Below are 21,037 nucleotides of genomic sequence, written 5' to 3' on the forward strand. Positions count from 1 at the left end.
CCTGAAGGCACCTCAGAACTGAGGCACGGGGAGGGGAAATGACTTGCCCAATGTCACACAGGTACTAAATAAGCAAACTTCAAAGGTGAACTGCGAAGCTGGGACATCTAACTGCAGAGGCCCGCTGCACTCTTCACTGTGATGGAGGAAAGGGAGGCCCCTGAGAATTAGGCCAGTCTGGTCACCCCAAACCCAGTTCCAGATGTGATGGGCAGTGCTTAGCCCTGCAACTGTCTCCAGCAGATCTTTCTGGTTTGGAGGTTGGCAACTGGAATTGAGTGTAGGGTGAGTGGATGGGTGTGGGGAGAGACAGTCTGGGTTGCCTTTTCTTCTTCCCTAGGTTTCCTGACAGCTGCTGAGGAAACGAGGTGAGAAAGGGTTAAGACTACCCTCCCCCCCCCATGCTTCCTGCGTTTGAAATCCTCCAGGTCTCTGGAAACCCACTAGCCTTGGCCTAGGGCCAGGCGGGCATTGTCCTGGGAGAGTGGGGCTGGGGGGGGGCGGGGAGGTGGAGCTGGCTGCCTTTGTTGTGGGTCGCCCCCTTTCAGTGCCCGAAGTATGGGGGGGGCGGGGCGGGGAGGGAGGCCCTCTCCCCCCTTCCCTCCAGCCCCCGCCGATGACCACATGACCAGGCGGGCTCTTGGCCAAGGCAGCCCCGGGCTCGGCTACAAAATGCAGCCCGGGGAGTGATCGGGCCAGCATTGTCGCTTGGCTGCCGTGTGGGCCCCCGCAAGGCGAACAGAGGCGGCCGGCTGCCCCCCTCGGAGGAAGGAGGGAGAACTAGTCAGTGAGCGAGCTGAGCAGCGCGAGATCGCGAGCCTTCTGCTAGCCAGCCAGCCAGCCAGCCTCGGTCTGTCTGTCCGTCCGTCCTTCCCTGCAGGCAGCCGCCGCCGCAGGGGACCCGGAGGCAGGCAACGAGCTAGCAGCGGGCAGCCTGCAGCGGGGCCCGGCGCGGCGCTCATTGCACGGCACTCTTTGCACTACTTGCCAAGGTCCGCTCGGCTGCGCTCTGCACGGCACGGCAAGGCAAGGCACGGCGCGGCACGCGCGGCCGGCTGGCCGGACGCAGAGACGCAGGCGCGGGCTGCCGGGCTGAAATCCCCCCACCCCCGCGTCCACGCCCCCCTCGCACGCACCTCCGCTAGCTCGAGCTCTCCTCTGTAGCTCGGCTCCCCAGGGCCGGCGCCCTCCCCGCCCCCCTAACCGCGGCCAGCGGCGCAGCAGCGGCGGCAGCCCAGCCCGGCCCGGCCCGGCCCGGCCCGGCCGAAGCATGAATTTGAGCCTGTGCTTGCAGGCGCTCCTGCTTCTCTGGCTCTCCTTGACTTCGGTTTGTGGAGGTGAGTGTGGGGGGTGGAGGCTGGGGGGAGGCAGGGAGGTGTCCGCGCCCCCGATTGCTCCTTCTGACAAGCTCCTAGACCCCCTCTGCTCCCGCCCTCCCCCCCCGGGGAGTTGAGCCACGCGCCGAGAGGTGATTGACAGGACGGCCCCGAGCGGGGGCTGGGGGGGGCTGAGGGGGGCTGGAGCCCAGCTCTGAGGGCATGAAGTGCCCCCCGGGGGAGGGGATTGGGCTGGCTGGGGCAGGAAGATTCCAGGGAGCTACCCCCCCCACCCGAGCCCCAGTGGGTGGAGGATGTGCCAGCATGCAGACGTGACACTTGTTGCATAGGCCCTGGCCCGCAGGGCTGGAGCCCAGCTGTTGCTCAGTTGACCCATGGGAAGAAAAATCATCTCCCCCCCCCCTTCCCACCTCCTGCAGGTTGGACCCGGTCCAGAGCTCTCCGATAAAGGCCTGGAGATCGGGTGCTTTCTGTCCCTCCCTTTATCCTCTGGAAATGCTGAAAGAGTCAGACTTGAAGGCACCTTAGAGGTCACCAAAGGCTTTGGTCAAGTGGGAAGAGTGTTGGGTGGTCCTATCTCTGCCCCTGACTTTGTGACCTTGTGCAACTTGGGTTTTTTCCTCTATAAAATGAGAGGATTACACTAGGTGATCTCAAGAGTCATTAGTGCAATTCTCTCTCCTTTCCCTGCCTGGCCCCTCTAATTTTACAGATGAGGAAACTGAGGCTCAGGGAGCTCAAGTGAGTTGCCCATCGTCACATATCAATCAAGTGGCAGATTTGGGATGAGCCAGGTCTCCTGAGTTCTGGTTCTGCCACTTCCTACCTGTGTGGTCTCCCACAAGTCGATTGTACTCTCTGGGCCTCACTTTCCTAATCTGTAAAATGAGTGGGTTGAACTCCATAACCTCTAAAGTCCCTTGGTGCTTTAGTCTAGAATCCTATGATCCTGGCTGCCAGTCCAATGCTCTCTTGATTCTGTCACTGTCCCTCTTCCTTCCCTTTTGCCCCTGTTCACACGCATCTGTTAGCATCAAGCTATAGCAAAGATGAAATCCTGAAACTTTTTCCCTGGGGGAAGGGGTAGTTAGGTATGTGGAGAGGAAGTTACACTGCCCTGAGTGGGCACAGATCTTGCCCAACCATGGCACAAAGAAAAGAAACCCCATTGTCCTGCTTCGCAGTACCCCAGGCTCTGGCAACTGGCCACCCACTCAGCCACCAGCACCACCAAGGGCTGGTCATCCTCTGCTTGTCGATGACTTCCCCTGCCTTTGCCAGCTCCCATCTCCAGCTGGCCTCATTCCTGAGATCCACCCAGCTCCCTGCTGATGGGCATATCTGCCGATGATGGGCATACCTGCCGATGATGGGCATATCTGCCAGGCATTCCCCTCCCACCCCCACTCCAGGCCCAGCTCACGACAAAGGGGAAGAAGCTGAGGCTTAGTGGGTTTTGGTGCCTGGGAGGTACAGGATTGGGGGTCTGGGGGTAGGGGGAAAAGTTCAAGATGACTTCCATACTAACCAGGGAGGAGGGAGGGACACCTTTCTGCCAATGTAAAAAGTACTGAATTTGGAATCAGGGTTCCACCTGGCTTCCACACTACCTGTGTTACCTTGGACAGGGCACTTCTCTGTAAACCTCAGTTTCCCTCTCTGTCCAATGGTGGGGCTCAATCCTATGACAAGTACTTCACTTTCTCACCCTTCTTCAACTCCTATTTTCTCTCATTTTTTAAAAAAAAGTAGATTCTCCTTTCTCCCCTTCCCTGGATTGGAAAGAGAACTCAGGGAGTTCTCCTTCGGCCCCAGCCTCGAGGGAGCTGTCCAGTTTTCTCTCTTCCTGAGAGCTCCGCAGCAGGGCCAGCCAGGAGCTGGATATCAGGAAGGAAGGCCCTGGTCTAATCAAGATGGTGTCAGCCTCCCAACACCTAGTGGGGCCAGCCCTTCTGCCCTCTCTCACCATTTTTGTCAGGCACCTACTATGTGCCAGTACTCTGTGTGGATGGAGGGAGGGATGGTTTGGATGCAAGTGAGATGCCAAGCCTTCAAACAACTTACTGACTCATTGGGAGGTGGGAGGTCAAGTGCTTCACATAGTAAGGTCAGAGAAAGAGCAAGACAGACAGGGGAGTGAGAGCTGGCATTTATATGGCTGAGAGTGCTGGCTTCGGCTGCCTGTATGACCTTGTGCAAGTCTCTTTCCTTTTCTGGGACTCACTTTCCTTATGTGCAAAGTGACTTGGTTGGACTAGATGTCCTCTGAGGTTCTACGATCCTCATGGTTTACAAAGCCTTTACCAAGTCGTCTTATTTCATCTTTGCAACAATACTAGGAGAGAATAGGTAGGGCAGATGTTATTATCCCATTTAATGGATGAGGAAGCTGTGATTGTTGTTCCAACTCCCATTTTGTTAGTGCTCTGAGGTTCAGTGTTTTCCTTGTAAGCCCGTGGAAGTACAATTATTAGTCTCCTCATTTTCCAAATGGAGAAACTGAGACTCAAAGAGGTGATTCCCTCCCCCCCCCCCAGCCAAAGGTCACACAGCTGGGAAACAGATCAAGGTTTCCTGACTCCTAAGACAAGAACTCTTCTCACTGTATTCTGGCTTATGGGTGTGGGAGTGGGGCTGGTGGCCAGGTAACACCACGTATTGGCCATACTGTCAAACAGCATGCACGTCGGTCTCTGGCCATGGATGCCAAATAGAGATAGTCATTACTGCTGGTCTTCAGGAATCCTTACCCCTCCCCAATCCAACCCTTGTGAGCCCTCTTGGTCTGTCCCCTTCCCCACCCCAGCATCACCTGTTTACAGTCTGCCTTGGAGGAAAAGAGCTCCATTAGAATTCTGGCCCCTGTGTGACCTTCATTCCCCCATCTGTAAAGCAGAGGGGGGCTTGAGCAGCCCTTCCAGCTTTCCATCCTAAGGGATTAAGCCTACAACTTGCCCTGTAGCCAGGGAGGGCTTGTGTATCTGGAGCTAGCCACCAGGTCTCACCCTTCCCTTCCTCCCCTTTCTCCTCTCTCCCCCTTTGAGGACCAAACAGCAGGGGTAGTTCCTCTTCTCAGAGTCTCCCAGGGCCACCTCTTGCCTTCGGGCTCTCCTTCCCATTCCTAGCTCTCCTTGCTGCTCAGGGGCTGAAACTCCACACGCCTTTCTCCAAGCTCTGTTCTCACTTGGAATGTATCTTCCCCCACTTCTGACCTGGTTTACCCTTTGGTATTCTGGGGCTGAGACCCTGGGGACAAACCCTCTGTCCTTGTCTAGACTACCTCACTGGGTTGCTAGCTCAAAGCTTTTAGCCACCTGGATGGCAGGGGCTGTCAGAATAGGGGCCTGTCTGCACAGGGTGTGGGGGCAGTGGAGACAGGCCCATTCCATCCCCAAACACTTCACACCCACGTAATCGGTAACCTGAGCAAGGACTCTCTGAGGCAAAGGACAAATCATAAAGAGGGTGTCCCTGAGCCAGGAAAGGCTGCCCCAGAGTGAGGGCAGGGCCACTGGCCCTGGAAATAGCTCCAAGAAATGAGCCTTCCTACCTCGCGGCTGCTTTCGAGCTCTAGGGGAGGAGGAGTGGGGATGGGGCAGGCCAGGGCCTGGCAGGGGAGCCAGGCAAGAGGCTGGATCATAGCTAGTGTCAGAACTAGGAATTAGATCTGGAAGGACACCTTGGAGATCGTTGCATAGTGCCTAGATCAGCCTGACTTGGAGATAGGAAGCCTTGGGCTGGGATCCCACCTCTGACACTAGCCCGGTGACATTAGAGAAGTCATTTGACCTCTCTGACCTTTAATTTCTTGATCTTTAACATGGAGATACTAGCAGTACCTATGTCACCGAGTTGCTGTGATGATCGTAAGGTCGAATAGGTACAGTGGCTCATCCTGGGTCACACAGAGGAGCCTGGATCTAGAGCTAGAAAGCCCCTCAGAGGCCATCTAGTGCAGGGGTGGGGAACCTGTGGCCTCGAGGCCACATGTGGCCTTTTGACATGTGGCCTTTTGACGGAGTCCAAGTTTTATAGAACAAATCCTTTTATTAAGGGGATTTGTTCTGTGAAGTTTGGAATCAGTCAGAGGGCCTCACTTGAGGGCCTAGAGGGCCACATGCGGCCTCGAGGCCACAGATTCCCCACCCCTGATCTAGTCCAATCTCATTTTACAGAGGAGGAGACTGAGGCCCAAGAAGGAAGGGGACTTTGTCAAGGTCACACAGGCAGTATGTCTCTGAAGGTGGGGTTTGAGCACAGGTCCTCTGATTCTTTCCAGTGTTCCAGGCAACTGAGATGAGATGGGAAATCATATGAAAAATGTATATAAAATGCCTTATGTACCTTAGATCTAGCTAAGAAAAAAGCTATTATTATATCAATATAAGTTAATACTGTAATACCATTCTCTAGCATTTTAGGTTTACTGCACAGCCTCTACAACAGTTTCTCCTTTGTTTCTCACAAAAACCAGGATTATGATATGTAGTATTATCCCCATTTTACAGATGAGGAAACTGGGGCTCAGAGAGGTTAATGCACTTGCCCCATGGTCACACAGCTAGTAAGTGTGAAAGGTAGGATTTACACTCAAGTCCAGCACTTTCTCCATTATTAAGCAGAAGTAATGGCAGCCTCTGATTTCTCGTTTTGGTAAGATCTGGGTTTTCAGATGTCATTTTGTCCGTAAGGGAGCAAGAGTCTATGAGGTAAGAGCCTAGGTGTCAGGAACCTGGGGGAGGGGATGGAATGGAGCCACAAACTGGGAGGACCCCGATGGCTCCTTGGGATCATGGAGAAGGAGGGGGTGCTCCATTTAGAAAGCCTGGGCATAGTGATGAAGAGTGTTGGTCTTGGCCTTGGGATGCTTGGGTGTAAATCTTAGCTCTTAGTAGCTTTGTGACCCTGGGTAAGTCACTGCCCCTTTCTGAGTGTTAGTTCATAAAATGGGGGTGAAATCCCTTGCAGCAGTTCTCGATAGAAAAAGTTGCTCCTAATTTGATTAAAGGGAACTCCCACAGCGTGAGTGAGCACAGTCCCTATCTGTGGCCCTAGACCGTCAGCTGAAAATCTGAGGCAGCAGAGAGGTGGGGGGCAGCTTCTGACTTACTGAGCTTGGCTTAAGAGTTTCTCAGTTGCCCTCCCCCTCTCCTAGTCCCCTCCCTTGCCCAAAGGCCTAACTCTTAGAGAGCCAAATGCTTTTCAGGGGAGCCTTTGGGAAAGCCCTACCTGACTTCTAGGCCCTTGGGACCTTCCTTCCCTGCCTCCTCTCTTCCTTGGCCTTTGCCCTCAGCACTCCAGTTAGGGCTGGTGCCCGCACTCCTCCATGACAGTGTTCCTGGCTGTTCCTAGGGTCTTAACTTCCAGGTTCTCTGGAATGGGCCCTCCCAGCTCTGCTGGCTGCCCTGAAGCCCAGAGGTGAAACTAAAGGCCTTGGATTCTAACTCTTAGAATCTGAAAAAAGATCCTAAGAGAGTCCTTTAAACCCAGAATGTCAGTGCTGGGGGATTAGAAGTCTGAGCTTAGAACAGAGAGTGCAGTGTTCTAGATTTGTGTCGGATGAGAACTCAGAGGATCAGCGAGGTTGGGACTTGCCCATAGTGACATGGCTGAGCGGCAGAGGTCTGAACCCAGATCTTCTTGACTTTAAATCCAGACCTCTCCACACTATGTTTGCGTCTCTCTGTCAGAGCTGGAAGGGCCCATAGAGACTAACTGGTGGAACCCCTTTATTTTACTGATGGGGAAACTGAGTTCTAGAAAGGGGGAGTGATTTAGCCAAGGTCATACAGTGACAGCCTGGTGAAGGTTTGAACAAGCAGGAGAGCAAGTGAACCAGGGCCCTGCCAGACCGGAGAGGCAAGGGGTGGAGTCACACCAGGATAAGGATGAAACATCACTCCTAACTTGTTGGCAGGAATCTGATAGCCGTCCCATTCTCTCCACACCCCTCTCCAACAGTGACTTCAGCCATTGGAGACAAAAGGTTGTTTTCACTGCCCAAACATTAGGGAAGCTAGGTGGCACAGTGAATAGAGTTTGGGGCCTGGAGTCAGGAAGACTCCTCCTCCTGAGTTCAAATCCAGCCTCAGACACTTACTAGTTGTATGACCCTGGGCAAGTCACTTTACTGTCTGTTTCCTCATCTGTAAAATGAGCTGGAGGGGGCAGCTAGGTGGCGCAGTGGATAGAGCACCGGCCCTGAAGTCAGGAGGACCTGAGTTCAAATGCAGCCTCAGATCAAACACTTGACACTTACTAGCTGTGTGATCCTGGGCAAGTCACTTAATTCCAATTGCCTAAAAAAAATTTAAAAATGAGCTGGAGAAGGAAATGGCAAACCCCTCCAGGATCTTTGCCAAGAAAACCCTAAATGGGGTCACAAAGAGTCAGACATGCTGAAAACAACCGTACAACCCCCTGGGTTTGGAGAGCATTGAACGGCAGGCCTAGGAATGCTCAGTTGTCCAGGCAGGAATCTGGAACGAGCCCTTGAAGATCATTTAGAGAGGGCAGCGTTAAGCTGTGACTAGATCAGCCTGACTTGGAGTCAGGAAGCCTCCAGAAGCCCACCATGGAGGGGGCCTGTGGATGGAGGAAGGGCCTTTACTGGAGGACTCATATATGCCCTTCCACTCCATGATCAACTCTTTTTTTTTTTTTTTTTGGTGAGGCACTTGGGGTTAAGTGCCTTGCCCAGAGGCATACAGCTAGTGAGTATTATGTGTCTGAGGGCGAATTTGAACTCAGGTCCTCCTGACTCCAAGGCCAGTGCTCTATCCACTGTGCCATCTAGCTGCCCCCACAATCAACTCTTAAGTAGCAGTCCCCCTCCCCCCAAGAGGCAGAAAGGGTGCTGGGCTGGAATGGAATCCTTAGACTCCAGTCCCTCTTTAGCTATATAGCTACATGACCTCTAGAAGAGACCTTAGATTTTATCTGGGCCAACTCTGTCATTTTTATTGTGGGGACTGACCCAAGGTCATGTGGTCAGAGAGACAAAAGATCATGAAATATTAGAGCAAGAAGGAACTGTAGAGGCTGCCTAATCATGGGATTTAGGGCTAGGAGAGACCTTAGGAAATCATCACAGGCTCCAACCCACTCATTTTGCAGATAAGGAAACTGAGACCCCCACCTGATAGAAAATGACTTGCCTAAGGTCACATGGCTTGTAACTGGCAAGGCTGGGATTCCACCCCAAGCCTCTGCTGGATGTCTCGCACCAAAACCTTGAGCCCAGTTGCTTGGTCTCTCAAGTAGGGATACTGATCCCTATCTCACCTTCAAAGGAGCATCTAAGGGGAGCACATGGTCAAGTTCACAGTGTTAGGCAAAGCAGGAGCTGTTACTGTTGTTATTAGTTTTGATGGTTATTTATCACCAAGAGCTCCTGTCGATCAGTCCTCAAGCACTGGTTGAGCTCTCACTCTGTGCCTGGCACTGTGCTGGGGATACAGTGGCAAAGGTGAAATGGTTCCTGCCCTCAAGGGGCTTACATGCACAATTATGCTGTTAGGTATAATTTTGTGTATGTTGTCTCCCTCATTAGAACGTGGGTTCTTCGAGGTCAAGGACCCTGTTTTTAAGGCCTTAGTTCAGTGCCTGGCACATAGTAGGTGCTTCATAAGTGCTTGTTGTTTGTCCAGGTTTTGAACCCCTTGAGACAGCAGAGAGGATGACCTGAGGGCCAATAGCCAACAACCACCAGGATTGGAATAGGGTGATCAATTTTAATAGATCGAATTTCAGGGGAGAAGAGGTTGTTGTTATTGGGGCTGGTTTGGGGTTTGCCAGGAAGAGCTTGGGTCAGGGGCCTTATTGACTCTGGAAGCATGAGGGGAAGAGCTGGGGGCACCAGGCCCTCCTTTTCCTTAGCCCTGGCCTCCTTCCATGGTGGCACAGAGAGCTCAGGGCTGCCTGCCTTGGGGTGGAGGTCTCCTGGTTCCAGGCTGGAAGCCAGCCTCCACTCCCTCTGACTCAACTTCATGGAGGGGTGGCCCATGTGCAGCTCCCTACCCGGGGGTGTCTCCCCCCCCTCCACTTGCACTAATGAGCTGGCTTTCGTGCAGAGGGGCTGAGAGAGGCAGCCCTATTTTGGATTGTCACGATGGGGAAGGCGGGGGTGGGGGGAATACTTCTTTATGGATTGTCTTCCAGGCAGCTGGACACATGAGCAGTCCAACCCAGATTCCTAATGATGGCCGCCCCCAGGTCTCTGCAGAGTCCACACATCAGGGAACTCTCAGCTTGAGCATTTAGGAAATAGAAAGCAACTTGACAGGCTTTGGGGGAGGAAGGGCAAGGTCCAGAAGGACGCAATGGGGATAGGGACCCGTAAGCCCTCATATCTGTATGCTTCGGGCCACAGTCCACCCTGTGAAGTAGGCAAGCTAGGGGCTATCAGACCCCATTTAACAGATGAGAAAACTGTGGCTCCTGGGGCAGGATAGGAGAGAGAGTGACTTAAGAATTGCAGAATCTGAGAGTCCAAAGGGACCTTAAGCGCTCACTTACCTTCCCTATCCTGGTAATCCAAAGCAGAACTGACTTCCTCATCCCCCTTCCTACCAAAAAAAAAAACAAACCCCAACCAAAAAACTCTAAAACCCAAAAAACAAAAAAAACTGACTCATTATAACAAAGGAGACGCCCTTGGTTAGGGCCCATAGAGGCCATCTAGATCAACTCATACCTGAACGGGAATCCCCTGCATCTCCAGCATTAGCCTCTGCCAGATATTTACCCCCTCCTTCTCCTTCCTCTTCCTCCTCAGGCAGCCTCTTCCACTGTGAGACACTTCTAATTCTTAAGAAATTCTTGTGGGGCAGCTAAGTGGTGCAGTGGATAGAGCATGAGCCCTGGAGTCAGGAGGACCTGAGTTCAAATCTGACCTCAGGCACTTGACAGTTACTAGCAGTGTGACCCTGGGCAAGTCACTTAACCCCATTGTCTTGCACCCCCCCCAAAAAAAATTCTTCCTCACTTTGAGCTGAAATCTGCCTCTTCCACTTACAACCACTGGATATGGCTTTGTCCCCTGGGGCCAGGCAGAGCAGGTCTGACCCCTCTCCCATGGGCCAACCTCTCAGATACTTGAAGATAGCTCTCATTTTCCTCCCAAGGCTTCATTAGGCCACACATTCCTCTTCTTTCGACCCATTGTAGATCAACCTCTTCTCTGTAGGCCTCTGGGACACTGCTCCCTCCTGGCTTTCCTTCTTCCAGATTCCTTCTTTGCTGGATCTTTGTCCACTAACCGTGGGTGTCTCCCAAGGCTCTGTTCTGGGCCCTCTTCTCCCTCTATACTGTCTCATTTGGTAGTCTCTATGGGTTTTCTCTAATTTATCCTGTAGATAGCAGGTAGCACAGTGGATAGAGAGTTGGGCCTGGATGCAGAAAAACCTGAGTTCAAATCTAGCCTCAGACACTTACTAGCTGTGTGACCCTTGGCAAGTTACTTGACCGCATTTGCCTCAGTTTCCTCATCTCTAAAATGATCTGGATAGGGGAAATGGCAAACCACTCTAGTATATTTCTGAAATTTAGTGCCTAGAACTGAGCACAATGCTCCAGATGATTCTGACCATCTGAAGAGAACAGTAGGTCTACCATCTTCCTAGGCCTCGATGTCATGCCTCTTTTAACGCCCCTAAATGGCATTACTTTGTTGGACCACCATGTCATCATCTGGACTCAGATCTTGCAATCTACCAAGTTCCCCAGATCGTTGTCATGAGAAACATGGCCCAGTCATTATCCTATAGTTGGGAGGTTGATTTTTTGAACCTAAGTGCAGGACTTTACATTCATGCCCACTAATTTTTTCCTTATCAGATTTGACCCACTGTTCTAGGCTGTCTGGATGGGTTTTTGCATCTTGCACCCCTGTCACAGCTATGTGCATTACTTCTCCCTCCCATCTTTTGGATCTGCAGATTTGATAGGCCTGCCATCTCTGCCTTCATCCATGTCATTGATAAAAAATGTCAAGTAGCACAGAGCTGGGGTTCAGCAAGAAAGCCTCGGGGACCTGGTTAGGGGAGAGGAGGTAGAAGGGCCTATCTTCCCCTGGGTCGTGGCCAGCTCTGACTGATGCCAATAAACGCATGGAAACTGTGTGTAAGGAGAGGGTGAGGCATGATCAGGATGGAGCCAAAGAAGGGATGTGTGTGTCGGGGGGCAGGAGGGGAGAGGCAAGCCTTGGAAGAGGAGGAGATATGATTAGAAAGCTGGGGAGGGGCAGTGGTGGGAGGCTGTTTGGAAATAGTGATCTAATTGTAGAGGATTCTGGGAAGGATGGGGAAATGGAGCACCAGGGAGAGTAGCTGTGGGGGAAAGAGGACCCATGGCCCTATATAATAATAAAATGATTTCTCTGAAGCTTCTCTAACATTAACTCATTTGATCCTCACAGCAACCCTATGAGGTGACTTGGCTAAGGTCATAACGTCTAGGAAGCTCAGTGCTAGAACTTAAGCCTGAATCTCTTGACTCTAGTATTCTTTCCACTCCGAACTGCTGGATTGGAGTCCTAGGTTTGAGTCCAGAGTCTGCCCAGGTAGTATGGTCATTTACCCATCCCTGGGTCTCAGTTTCCCCATTTGTCAGAAATGAAGAGATTTGTACTAGCTAGTCTCTGAGGCCGTCTTTGATGATTGAGACCCAGCCTGAGCTGATCCTTCCCCAATTGTCCTCTCCCCTTGCCTATTCACCCTCTGCTTGCACAGTTTCCATGCATTTTCCCACCTTGCTCAGCCTCCTCACCCACTAAGGCACAAAGGGTTTGACCTACACCTGATTCTGTGTGTAAACCTGGATGGCAGGGACTGGGCACTGATGGCAATTGACCTGTCTGTGGTACAGGATGCCCCCAACAAATATTCAGTGATGGGCTAATTAAAAGCTTCCTTTGGAAAACAGAAGTGGACAGACGCAAGGCAGTATGGAAAGAATGGTGGCTCTGAAGTCACAGGGCCTGGGTTCAAATCCTTCCTCTTACTTGTCGGACTTTGGGCAAAGCATGTCCCCTCCCTCGGCCTCAGTTCCCTCCTCTGTCAAATGAAGAGGTTGGACAAGATGGCCTCTGAGGGCCCTGCCAGCTTCAGAGCTAGGATCCTATGAGCCATGGTCAATGGAAGAGGGGCTACAGTAACTGGGATGGGAGGGGGCTGATATTGTCAGGAAGCGGACTGATGGCCATGGTTCTAGGCTGGAGGGTAGCAATAACAGATTAGAGACCTTTCAAGTCCCTGTCACTAACCATTCAATGATACTTCTTCCTGGGCTGGCCCTTGAGTACTGTGGGATAGGGTGGGGTGAAGGGTGGGGGTGATAGGGAAGGGACAGTGGCTTAGGATCATAAACTGCTAGAGTTAGAAGGAATCATGACAATGAGATCATTAGTACAATACCCTCCCCACTCAGCCCCCCACGAAAGAGAAAACTGAGGTTCAGAGCGGGAGAGGGATTTCTCTGTTTTGTTCAGAAACAGGAAAGTAAAGGGTGAGGGTCACAGAGAGGAGGGTGCTTTTCTGGGGAAAAAAAACCTAATGCAGTGTGGTCTAACGGAAGACACTAGACTAGGAGTTAAAGACCTGGGTTCAAATCCCAGCTCTGCCTTTTACTTCCTAAAACAAGAAAGCTAGACTCACTCCAAGATCCTGTCCAGCCCTTGTATACCAGTCTTTGTTTCTAATCTTACCATGTACTTAGTGGTATTAACATCAACTTGAATTTTCCCAGAGTTTCTAAAGTACCTTCCTTACAACAGACCATTTTGTGGAAGAGGCAACTGAAGCCAGAGAAGTTGAGTGGCCTGTCCATGGTTACACAGCTAGTAAGCACAAGAACTGGGCTCAAAGCCAGCTTGATGCCAATCCCAGGGCTCCTTCTAGTGCACTCTCCTTGCCCAGTAACATAATACTTTCAGTATTTTCTAAGGTCTTTACTATAACTCTTCAGGTGGTGTCATTTGGTGCCTCAGTTTCCCCACTAGGACCACTACTATGGGTGGGGAAACTGAGGCACCAAAAGACACCACCTTAACAGGGAAAAGAGTTGGATTTGGAGTTAGAGATTCTGGGTTCCAGTCCTGGCTCTGCTACTTACTACACTGGGCAAATCTCTTAGCCTTTTGGGGCCTTGGTTTCCTCATCTTGTAAAGTGAGGTTTTGTGATGAGCCCCCTTGCACACTACGTTCCCTTAAGCTCTAAATCGATGATCTTTCAAATCAAACCAAATCTGGGAGGTGGAGATAAAGGCCTGAGCCCCTAGCACAGAGGTCTCCCTTTGGATTCAGCTGGAGTGATCTCATCTCCTTTTGGCTGCTGTTTAAATAGGGCAGAGGATGGGGAGGAGGGAGGGAGGGAGGGAGGGGAGGAGGGAAGGAAGCTCTCCTGGGACCTGCTTGGGGGTCAAGAGGGAAGAGAGGAGACTGGAGTCACAGCCCCTCTTACTCTCAGGATATGGATTTTAGAATCATGGTTTTTGAGCGGTCTCATCTAACCCCTTTATTTTATTGATGACTTGTCCAAGGTCACAAAGTAAAGAGAAGTCCAGGATTTGCACCCAGGCCCTTTGACTTCATCTTCAGAGCTCTTTCTGCTCGGAGACTGAGAGCTAGGGAGGAGTGAGTGGGGGGTCCCAGGCCTGGAGCAGGGTAGGGCTGTCAAGAGGAAGTGGCATTGAATTGTGAGGATTAGAGGGGACTGAAGGAGGTTGGGGGTCCCTCTGGCATTTCCTTTCATGTTCCTTCCCCATGAGGGTTGACCTCAGAAGGAAGGAAGAGGAGTGAGGTAAGTCCGGGGGTGAGGGGCAGCCCCCAGCCTGTCAATTCAATCTAATAAGAGGCACAACCCTTCCTCCCTCAAGAGGAAACTCTGCTTCTGATGGTTGACTGGGAGCAATGGGGGTCAGGCGGGGAAGGAGGGAGGCAGAGAGGCTGACAGGGAGAAGAGGGATGCTGGTTGAGGCTTCCTTAAGGAAGAAAGATGATGTCCCTGGCTTTTAGGCCTAGATGGGCAGTGATCCTGTAGCTGCCTGGGCAGGGGTCGCAGCTGGGAGGGGCTTCAGGTAGGAGAGAAGGGGAAGGGATTCCAGTCCCAGGTGGGCCCAGATGGAGGGGCCGATCCTTTGAAGGCCAACATTTCAGGATCAAGCCCTGCTGGAGCTTTGACCCCACACTGACCTTAACCTTGGCCTCTGACTTAGCCCGAGCCTCACTCATAGTCTCAGTAGCAAGAAGCGTTTATTAAGCTGGCACTGTGTACCTGGCACTGTGTGAGATTTGACGGGGGGGATATAAAAACAAAACTGAAAATTGTTCCTATCCTCAGAGAGCTTACATTCTACTTGGGGTCAGGGGAAAATGGACACAGCTAAGGGGATGAGAACTTTGTTCAAAGTAAATCCAAAGGAATTCTGGGAAAGGAGAGCAGTAATGGTGGGGAGGGGAGGGCAGGTAAATCAGAGAGGACCCTTGAAATGAGCCTTGGTGGGAGCTAGAGGCACTAAGAGGTCTAGGTAAGGAGGGGGCATGATGGGAAATCAGCCTGGAAAGCACTGGGGCCAGATTGGGAAGGACTTGAAAGCCAAACAGAGAAGTTGGAATTTTATCCCAAAGGCAATAGGGAACAGCATTCTGAACAGGGGGAGTGAGCATCCCTACTACTTCCCAGACACACGTCCTGTGGGAGGCGGTGTGGTACAGTGGGAAGAGTACTGGCTCTGGACCTGGGTCCAAATACTGCCTCTGGTGCTTACAACTTGTGTGAACTTGGACAAATCCCTCCTCCTCCCTTGGCCTCAGTAAAATAAAGGGGCTGGACTAAATGGTCCCTGCCAGCTCCAGATCCTGTGGGTAATCTTGGGGAAATCATGTCGCCTTTCTGGGCCTCAGCTGCCTCATCTGGAAAATGAGTGAGTTCGACAAAATGATTTCTAAAAGCCTTCCCAGCTCTGAGGTCTGCAATCTACTAACCCTCTTTTTCCTCCTCTCAGGGCCCCTGGTGGAGGCGTTGGACAGGAAGGAGCTGGAGGAAGGGAACATTCGGACCCTGGTGCAGCCCAAAGTGGCAAGAACTGGGGGACCCTGGCAGGGCGGTAGGAGGAAGTTCCGAAGGCAGCGGCCCCGCCTTTCCCACAAAGGCCCCATGCCTTTCTGAAGCAGGTAGCTAAATGGGCCAAATTAGGGCTGGGGTGAGGGCTGGTGTTAGGTGGAGAGTTAATGGGGCCCCCCATTGCCTCCAGGACACATGGGGCAGTCATCCCTTCACCCACACCTGCTCTATGCCATGGGAAGGCCAAAGCGGTGATCCCTTCCCATGGGGAATCTCCATTCCCTGTTAGGGAATCAAGCTAAATGAGATGGATACAGATACAGGCACTATGATCTGAGGGGAGGCTCTCCACCTGCCAGGAGCCCCATTTTCTATAAAATGAAGAGAATGGACCCCAACTGCCTAAAAATTAAAAAAAAAAAGAAGAGCTCAGTACAGTAATATACAACATTCTCCATGTCTCTAACGCTTTTAAGGTGACCAGGGGCTTTCCTCACAACAACCACGAAAGGAAGGCAGCCCAAGTCTTATTACCCCATTTTACAGATGAAAAAACCAATACCAGTACTCAGAAAGAGAAGTGACTCATCTGTGGTCACACAGCTAGGAAGTTGGAGAGCTGGGATTCAAGAACTAGGGCTTCTGAAAAGAGTTTGGAGGGAATGAAGAGAACTCACACATATACTCAGTTACATTTCCAGCCACTAGGTTCCCCCAGAAAACATTTATTCCCAAACTGATCTCTCTGTACTCCAGTATAGAGGAACCTGGAGCCTGGAGAAGGGCAGTCATTTTCCCAGCGCCACCCAGGTAGTCATCAAGTCATAAGCCATAGACTGTCAAAGGCAAAAAAGGCCTATCTGGTCTGACCCCTTCCTGTTCTAGGTGAGGGAATAAAGAATCAAAGGGAAAGGGACTTGCCCAAGGTCATACAGCTAATTAGCTAATCGGGTCCCATGGTTTTCTCTACTGCATCCCCTGTAGCTAGGAGGGGTTGGTTCAGACAGACAGAGACCCAGCATGGCTTTGGAGGCTGAGGGTTTTTCTCAGTCCTGGAGAGGGGGTGTAGATAGGCATCACTGGGAGGGGTGAGAAGATTCTCAGCCAGGGTCAGTGAGGACAGGAGGGAATAGGGCAGATGCAAAGAGGAATAGTAAAGGGAATAGAGGGGAAGGAACCAGCACAGGAAGGCCAAGATATCGACTTCCTGAGGGCAGGGATCTGTATTCCTTCTTACTTCTCCCCAAGAGATGTGGCTCTGTTTAGGATTTGTTCCCTTTTCCCATGATGCTTTAGGCTTGGTTTGGAGTTCAGGGTCCATTCAAGAGTGAGTGAGTGTGTGTGTGTGTGTGTGTGTGTGTGTGTGTGTGTGTGTGTGTTTGTGTCCAGCCCTAGAGGACCTTGAACAGGGTCATCCTTGTGACTTTTCTCTCTTTTGTGTTTGTCCCCCAGGGCTATTAAGGCCTCCAAGTGTCCATGTCTTCACTCCCTGTTCTGCTCCCAGCAGATGGACGGCTTTTCCTACCTGCAGAGGGGCCAGGCCCTTCCCACACAACAGTTTCCCCATACTGCTGCCTGGATGGAGTTGTCCTGGACCCCTTTCTTTCTCCTGGACTCACTTAATCCACTTCCCTCCTTCTTTCCTGCCCCCACCCCTTGTTACATCTGGGGCCCCCGACACTGAGAGGAGTCGGGGAAGGCTTTTGTTCCCTTCTCTGCCTCCCTCCAAGTCCACCTTCCAGATGTTACACTGGCCCCTCTTCACCCAGTGATCCATGGGAATTCTGGTGTCCAAGCTGGGGCTTCCCCCCCTTCCCCTTAGGGTACCAGGATGCAGTTGCTTTCTCTTCAAGGAGCCCTGCCCTCAGGAGTGCCTAAATGGGGAGATGTAAGGGGAGAGAGGAGCCAGCAGAACCTGAGTGGGGCATTTGGGGGGATGGAGATCAAGATGGCTAAGAGAAACTGGGGGACCCTGGGAAGCTGGTGGAAAGGGGAGTCATTTTGATATTGTGCCTTGGAATTTGGGGGGCTGGTTTCTGGTGAAGCCAACTGGGATCCTTTGTTGGGGAAGGGGAAGACAGCTGTTGTGTCTTTCCCACCTTCCAGTGCTGGGGACAACTTAAATTTTTGCCACTCCCCCCCCCAGGGAGAAGGGGTCCTTTGAAGCACTTTCTTAGATGTTGGGGGAGGGGAGTCCCCTCTGAAGTCTTAAGATGTTTCCATTTCCCTGTCTCTATGGTGTGTGTTTCTTCCTTCTACCTTCTAGAGATTTAAGAAGATATATAAAGTATATATAAAAGTCCACACGTTCACACACATATGCAGTCAAGAAGAGAGCTATTTTTGTGAAACAATGGCTTATATGGAGGGGAGGATTCTATTTATTCTTAATTAAACTTCCAAAAGTAAAAGGAGAGGGATCTGGCTTGTTCCACTTGGCCCCAGAGGGGTCAAAATAAAGCAATAGGTGAAGGTTGCATGGAGGCAGATTTGGGTTCCATGCAAGGGAAAAATTACGTAGTCATTAGAGCTGGCCTAAAGTGGAATGGGCTGCCTGGAGAGGTAGTGAGTTCCCTGTCACTGTGAGTATTCCAGTAGAGATTGACCAATTGCTTGCTGGGTATGTTGTAGAGGTAATTCCTGTTGGGTTGACTGGATGGCCCCAAAGTCCCTTCTGGCTCTGAGATTCTGTGAATATGACAGGGTTAGAACTCCTCGGCCTTTCTGGGGAATGGGGGTGCATTGCCCTTGTTCAAAGGTCCTGTCTCTGCTTCTCCCAGGATGCTTTTTGCATCCTTCCTATTACACAAAGTGGGTAGGGACCCAGAGGTAGGGTGTAATGCTCCTCACTCCAGTCCTCCATGCCTGTTCATTCAATCCTCCATTCTCAAATGAAATTCTGACTGCTGACTCCCATCCCCACTCCCAGCCTTAGGCTGGGGTAGCCCATAAAATGGGATTCCACTGGAGAGATAGGTGCCTGTCCCCTACCATGGTGCCAAGAATCCTAGAATATCAGAGTTAGAAAGTTGCTTAAAGATCTCTAGTCCACCTCCTCTTTTCCTACATGGGGAAACTGAGGCCAAGAAGGGGGTAGGGGAGCCAGATCTGGGGTGGAGAGGAGCACTAGCTATGAACTGCCCACTTTCTGGAAGGGAGCTGTACCACTCCCCTTGCACCCCCCAGTGATGCACAATGGTTCCTCCCCAAATGTCCCTTTGCTGTGGGTGACTTGGATTCATCTGGGCTAGTTTCTCTCCTCTGCAGCAGCTAGAGCAGTGGACCAGGGGCCATCATCAGATAGCGAGCTCATCTAGTCCAATCCCTTAGCTTATGGAGAGGTGGGGGGGCAAGGTCTGTAGAGATGTAATGACTCACCCAAGGTCACATGAGCAGCAGTGGCAGAGCCGGGATTTGAACCCAGGTCTTGTGACTCCCGATTCAGCGCTTTTCCCACTGTATTACAGCTCTTTCCACAATGTACTTTTGTGGCCCAGGCCCAGGCCTGAGAACCTGACTTGGGCCCTCCCTTTCTCCCATTTGGCTGGGCCTTGCCACCCCCCCCCCAGTCTCCTGCCTTAGTAGCTGAGGCCTTGTGTTCACCTGAGGTCAAACCAGGATTGCCCACACTCCCAGGGCTGGTGGTCCAGGCACAAATCCCTGGCTGGGAGGGTAGAAGGGCCAGAGACAGCAGGAGGAGGAAGAGGAAGAGGAGACGAAGGGGGACAGCTGGGTCCTGGCTAATCCCATTTCACATGGTAACAGTTCAGTCGGTGGTTCTAATTTATGCCAACATGAAACCCTTCTTCCTTGAGGCACCATCCCCTCCTGGCAATGGTCATGCCAATTCCTGTGTTTGTAATATTGTCCTGTGTAAATATATCTTTATAATAAAGAGTTTTAAAAGGGCAATAAACCCTTATTTTTGGAGTTTGAGTGATGGTGTGTTCCCTTCTCCTTTGAGGATGTAAAGCTGATATCCCAAGCCCTCCCCCAGTCTTTTCCCACAGGTTTTGAATCAGATTGTGTATAGCACGGAGTGAGGCATGCCCCCTCAGACAGGCCAATGTACTGGCTTGTTCTGCTTAGCTAGATCTCATTTTAAGGATGGGGGGGGGGTTGGGGGTGGCCTGTGGCAGTAGTGTAGAAAAAGAAATCAATAAAACACATTTTTTAAAAATTAGAATCAGGTGTGATGGCCCCCACCTCTAAGCCTGGAGGGGCAGGGGGAGGCTGAGACTGGCGGAATTCCAACTTCTGAGCTCCAATGTGGCTAGAGCCCATTGGGCATCCCCACTCGAATGTCTAGCTGCTGAGAGCGAGGGACCACCAGGCTGTGTAATGAGGGGCCAAACTGGTCCAGGTCAGAAAAATGGAGCAGGTCAAAACTCCTGTGCAAATTGGCAGTGGGATTGGCCTGTGAGTGACCTCTGGGCCAGATAGGAAAACTCCATCTCAAAAAGAAAAGAAAAAATTTGGTACTACCTGCGCCATTGTGAGCAAGTCACTTTCTCTCTTTGGGCCTCAGTTTCCTTCTCTGAAAAATGGAGTAGGAGGATCAGATGGCTTCTGATGTCTCTTCCAACTGGTAGGATTCAGACTTGGACAGCATCAAATCCAGGTTCCCTACTTTCCATGTAGTGAGGCCCGTTCCCTCACATGTAGCATGGGAGAGTCTCTTGTGTGGCTTGAGGGGAAGCAAGAGATTGTGGCCAGATGCTTGGCCACCCTTATCTCCTCAGGGCTAGAATTATGCGCCAGATATAAGGGAAACCACCAGCTCTTCTCATGTTGGCTTCTTCCCAGAGTCTCATTCTCCCTTTAACAACAACCTGAAGGAAAGTTGGCATTGTCCATATTCTCTCTCAAAGCTGGAAGCCATAAGTATCTGCAGAGACTGACCCTCTCTTCTCTCCCACTCCTGCTGACTCTTCTCCCAACCCTCCTGCAGGTGTAGGAGATTGATCTCCACCAATTAAGAGAGAAGCCCATACCAATGGTCTCTGGGACTTGGCTGATAAATCTCAGTATGAGAGAAGGACTTATTCAAGGTCATCTAGCTAGGAAAGTTGTTGGGGCTGGATTTGACCCCAGCTCCTTGACTCCCAATATCTTTATAAAACAAAATCTATTTCCCTCTGGGAACACTGGCCTAATTGGATGCTGGGTACCAGAGGCAGCTAGGTGGTGCAGTGGAGAAAGCACTAGGCCTGGAGTCAGGAAGACCTGAGCTCAAATATAGACACTTACTAGCTCTGTAACCCTGGGCAAGTCACTTAATCTTAAACCTCAGTTTCCTTGACTGTAAGATGGGGATAATAATAGCACCTACCTCCCAGAGTTGTTGTGAGGATCAAATGAAATAATATTTGCAAAGCACTTAGCACAGTGCCTGGCACATAGTAGGTGCTTAAATACATCTTCTCTTCCCTTTTCCCCCCAGAAGAAAACAACCTCGGCACTAGAAATAACAACATGGGGTAAAAATACAGAAACATAAAGACAAGTAACTCTCTAAGTTCTAGAGAAGGTGCCAACCTTTGTTGGTAGAGGGAATTTCTTCCTCCAGGAGACCCAGAAACCGCTTGCAGTGGGCCTGGAGTCAGGAAAACCTCAGTTCAAAGCTGGCCTTAGATACT

At 51.3% G+C, this 21,037-nt stretch overlaps 1 protein-coding gene across 1 annotated transcript; it reads left to right on the forward strand.

Moving 5' to 3' along the window:
• The first annotated feature begins 644 nt into the window (after positions 1 to 644).
• Positions 645 to 19,328, forward strand: APLN (apelin). The gene is made up of 3 exons (XM_020969881.2): positions 645 to 1,337; positions 15,340 to 15,508; positions 16,851 to 19,328. The coding sequence occupies exons 1-2, from the start codon at positions 1,271 to 1,273 to the stop codon at positions 15,501 to 15,503; spliced, it is 231 nt and encodes a 76-aa protein (XP_020825540.1). The 5' UTR covers positions 645 to 1,270; the 3' UTR covers positions 15,504 to 15,508; positions 16,851 to 19,328.
• Positions 19,329 to 21,037: the final 1,709 nt, after the last annotated feature.

The sequence above is a fragment of the Phascolarctos cinereus genome, unplaced genomic scaffold (assembly GCF_003287225.1).
Source record: "Phascolarctos cinereus isolate Bilbo 61053 unplaced genomic scaffold, phaCin_HiC Scaffold_8;HRSCAF=390, whole genome shotgun sequence".
NCBI classification, from domain to species: domain Eukaryota; kingdom Metazoa; phylum Chordata; class Mammalia; order Diprotodontia; family Phascolarctidae; genus Phascolarctos; species Phascolarctos cinereus.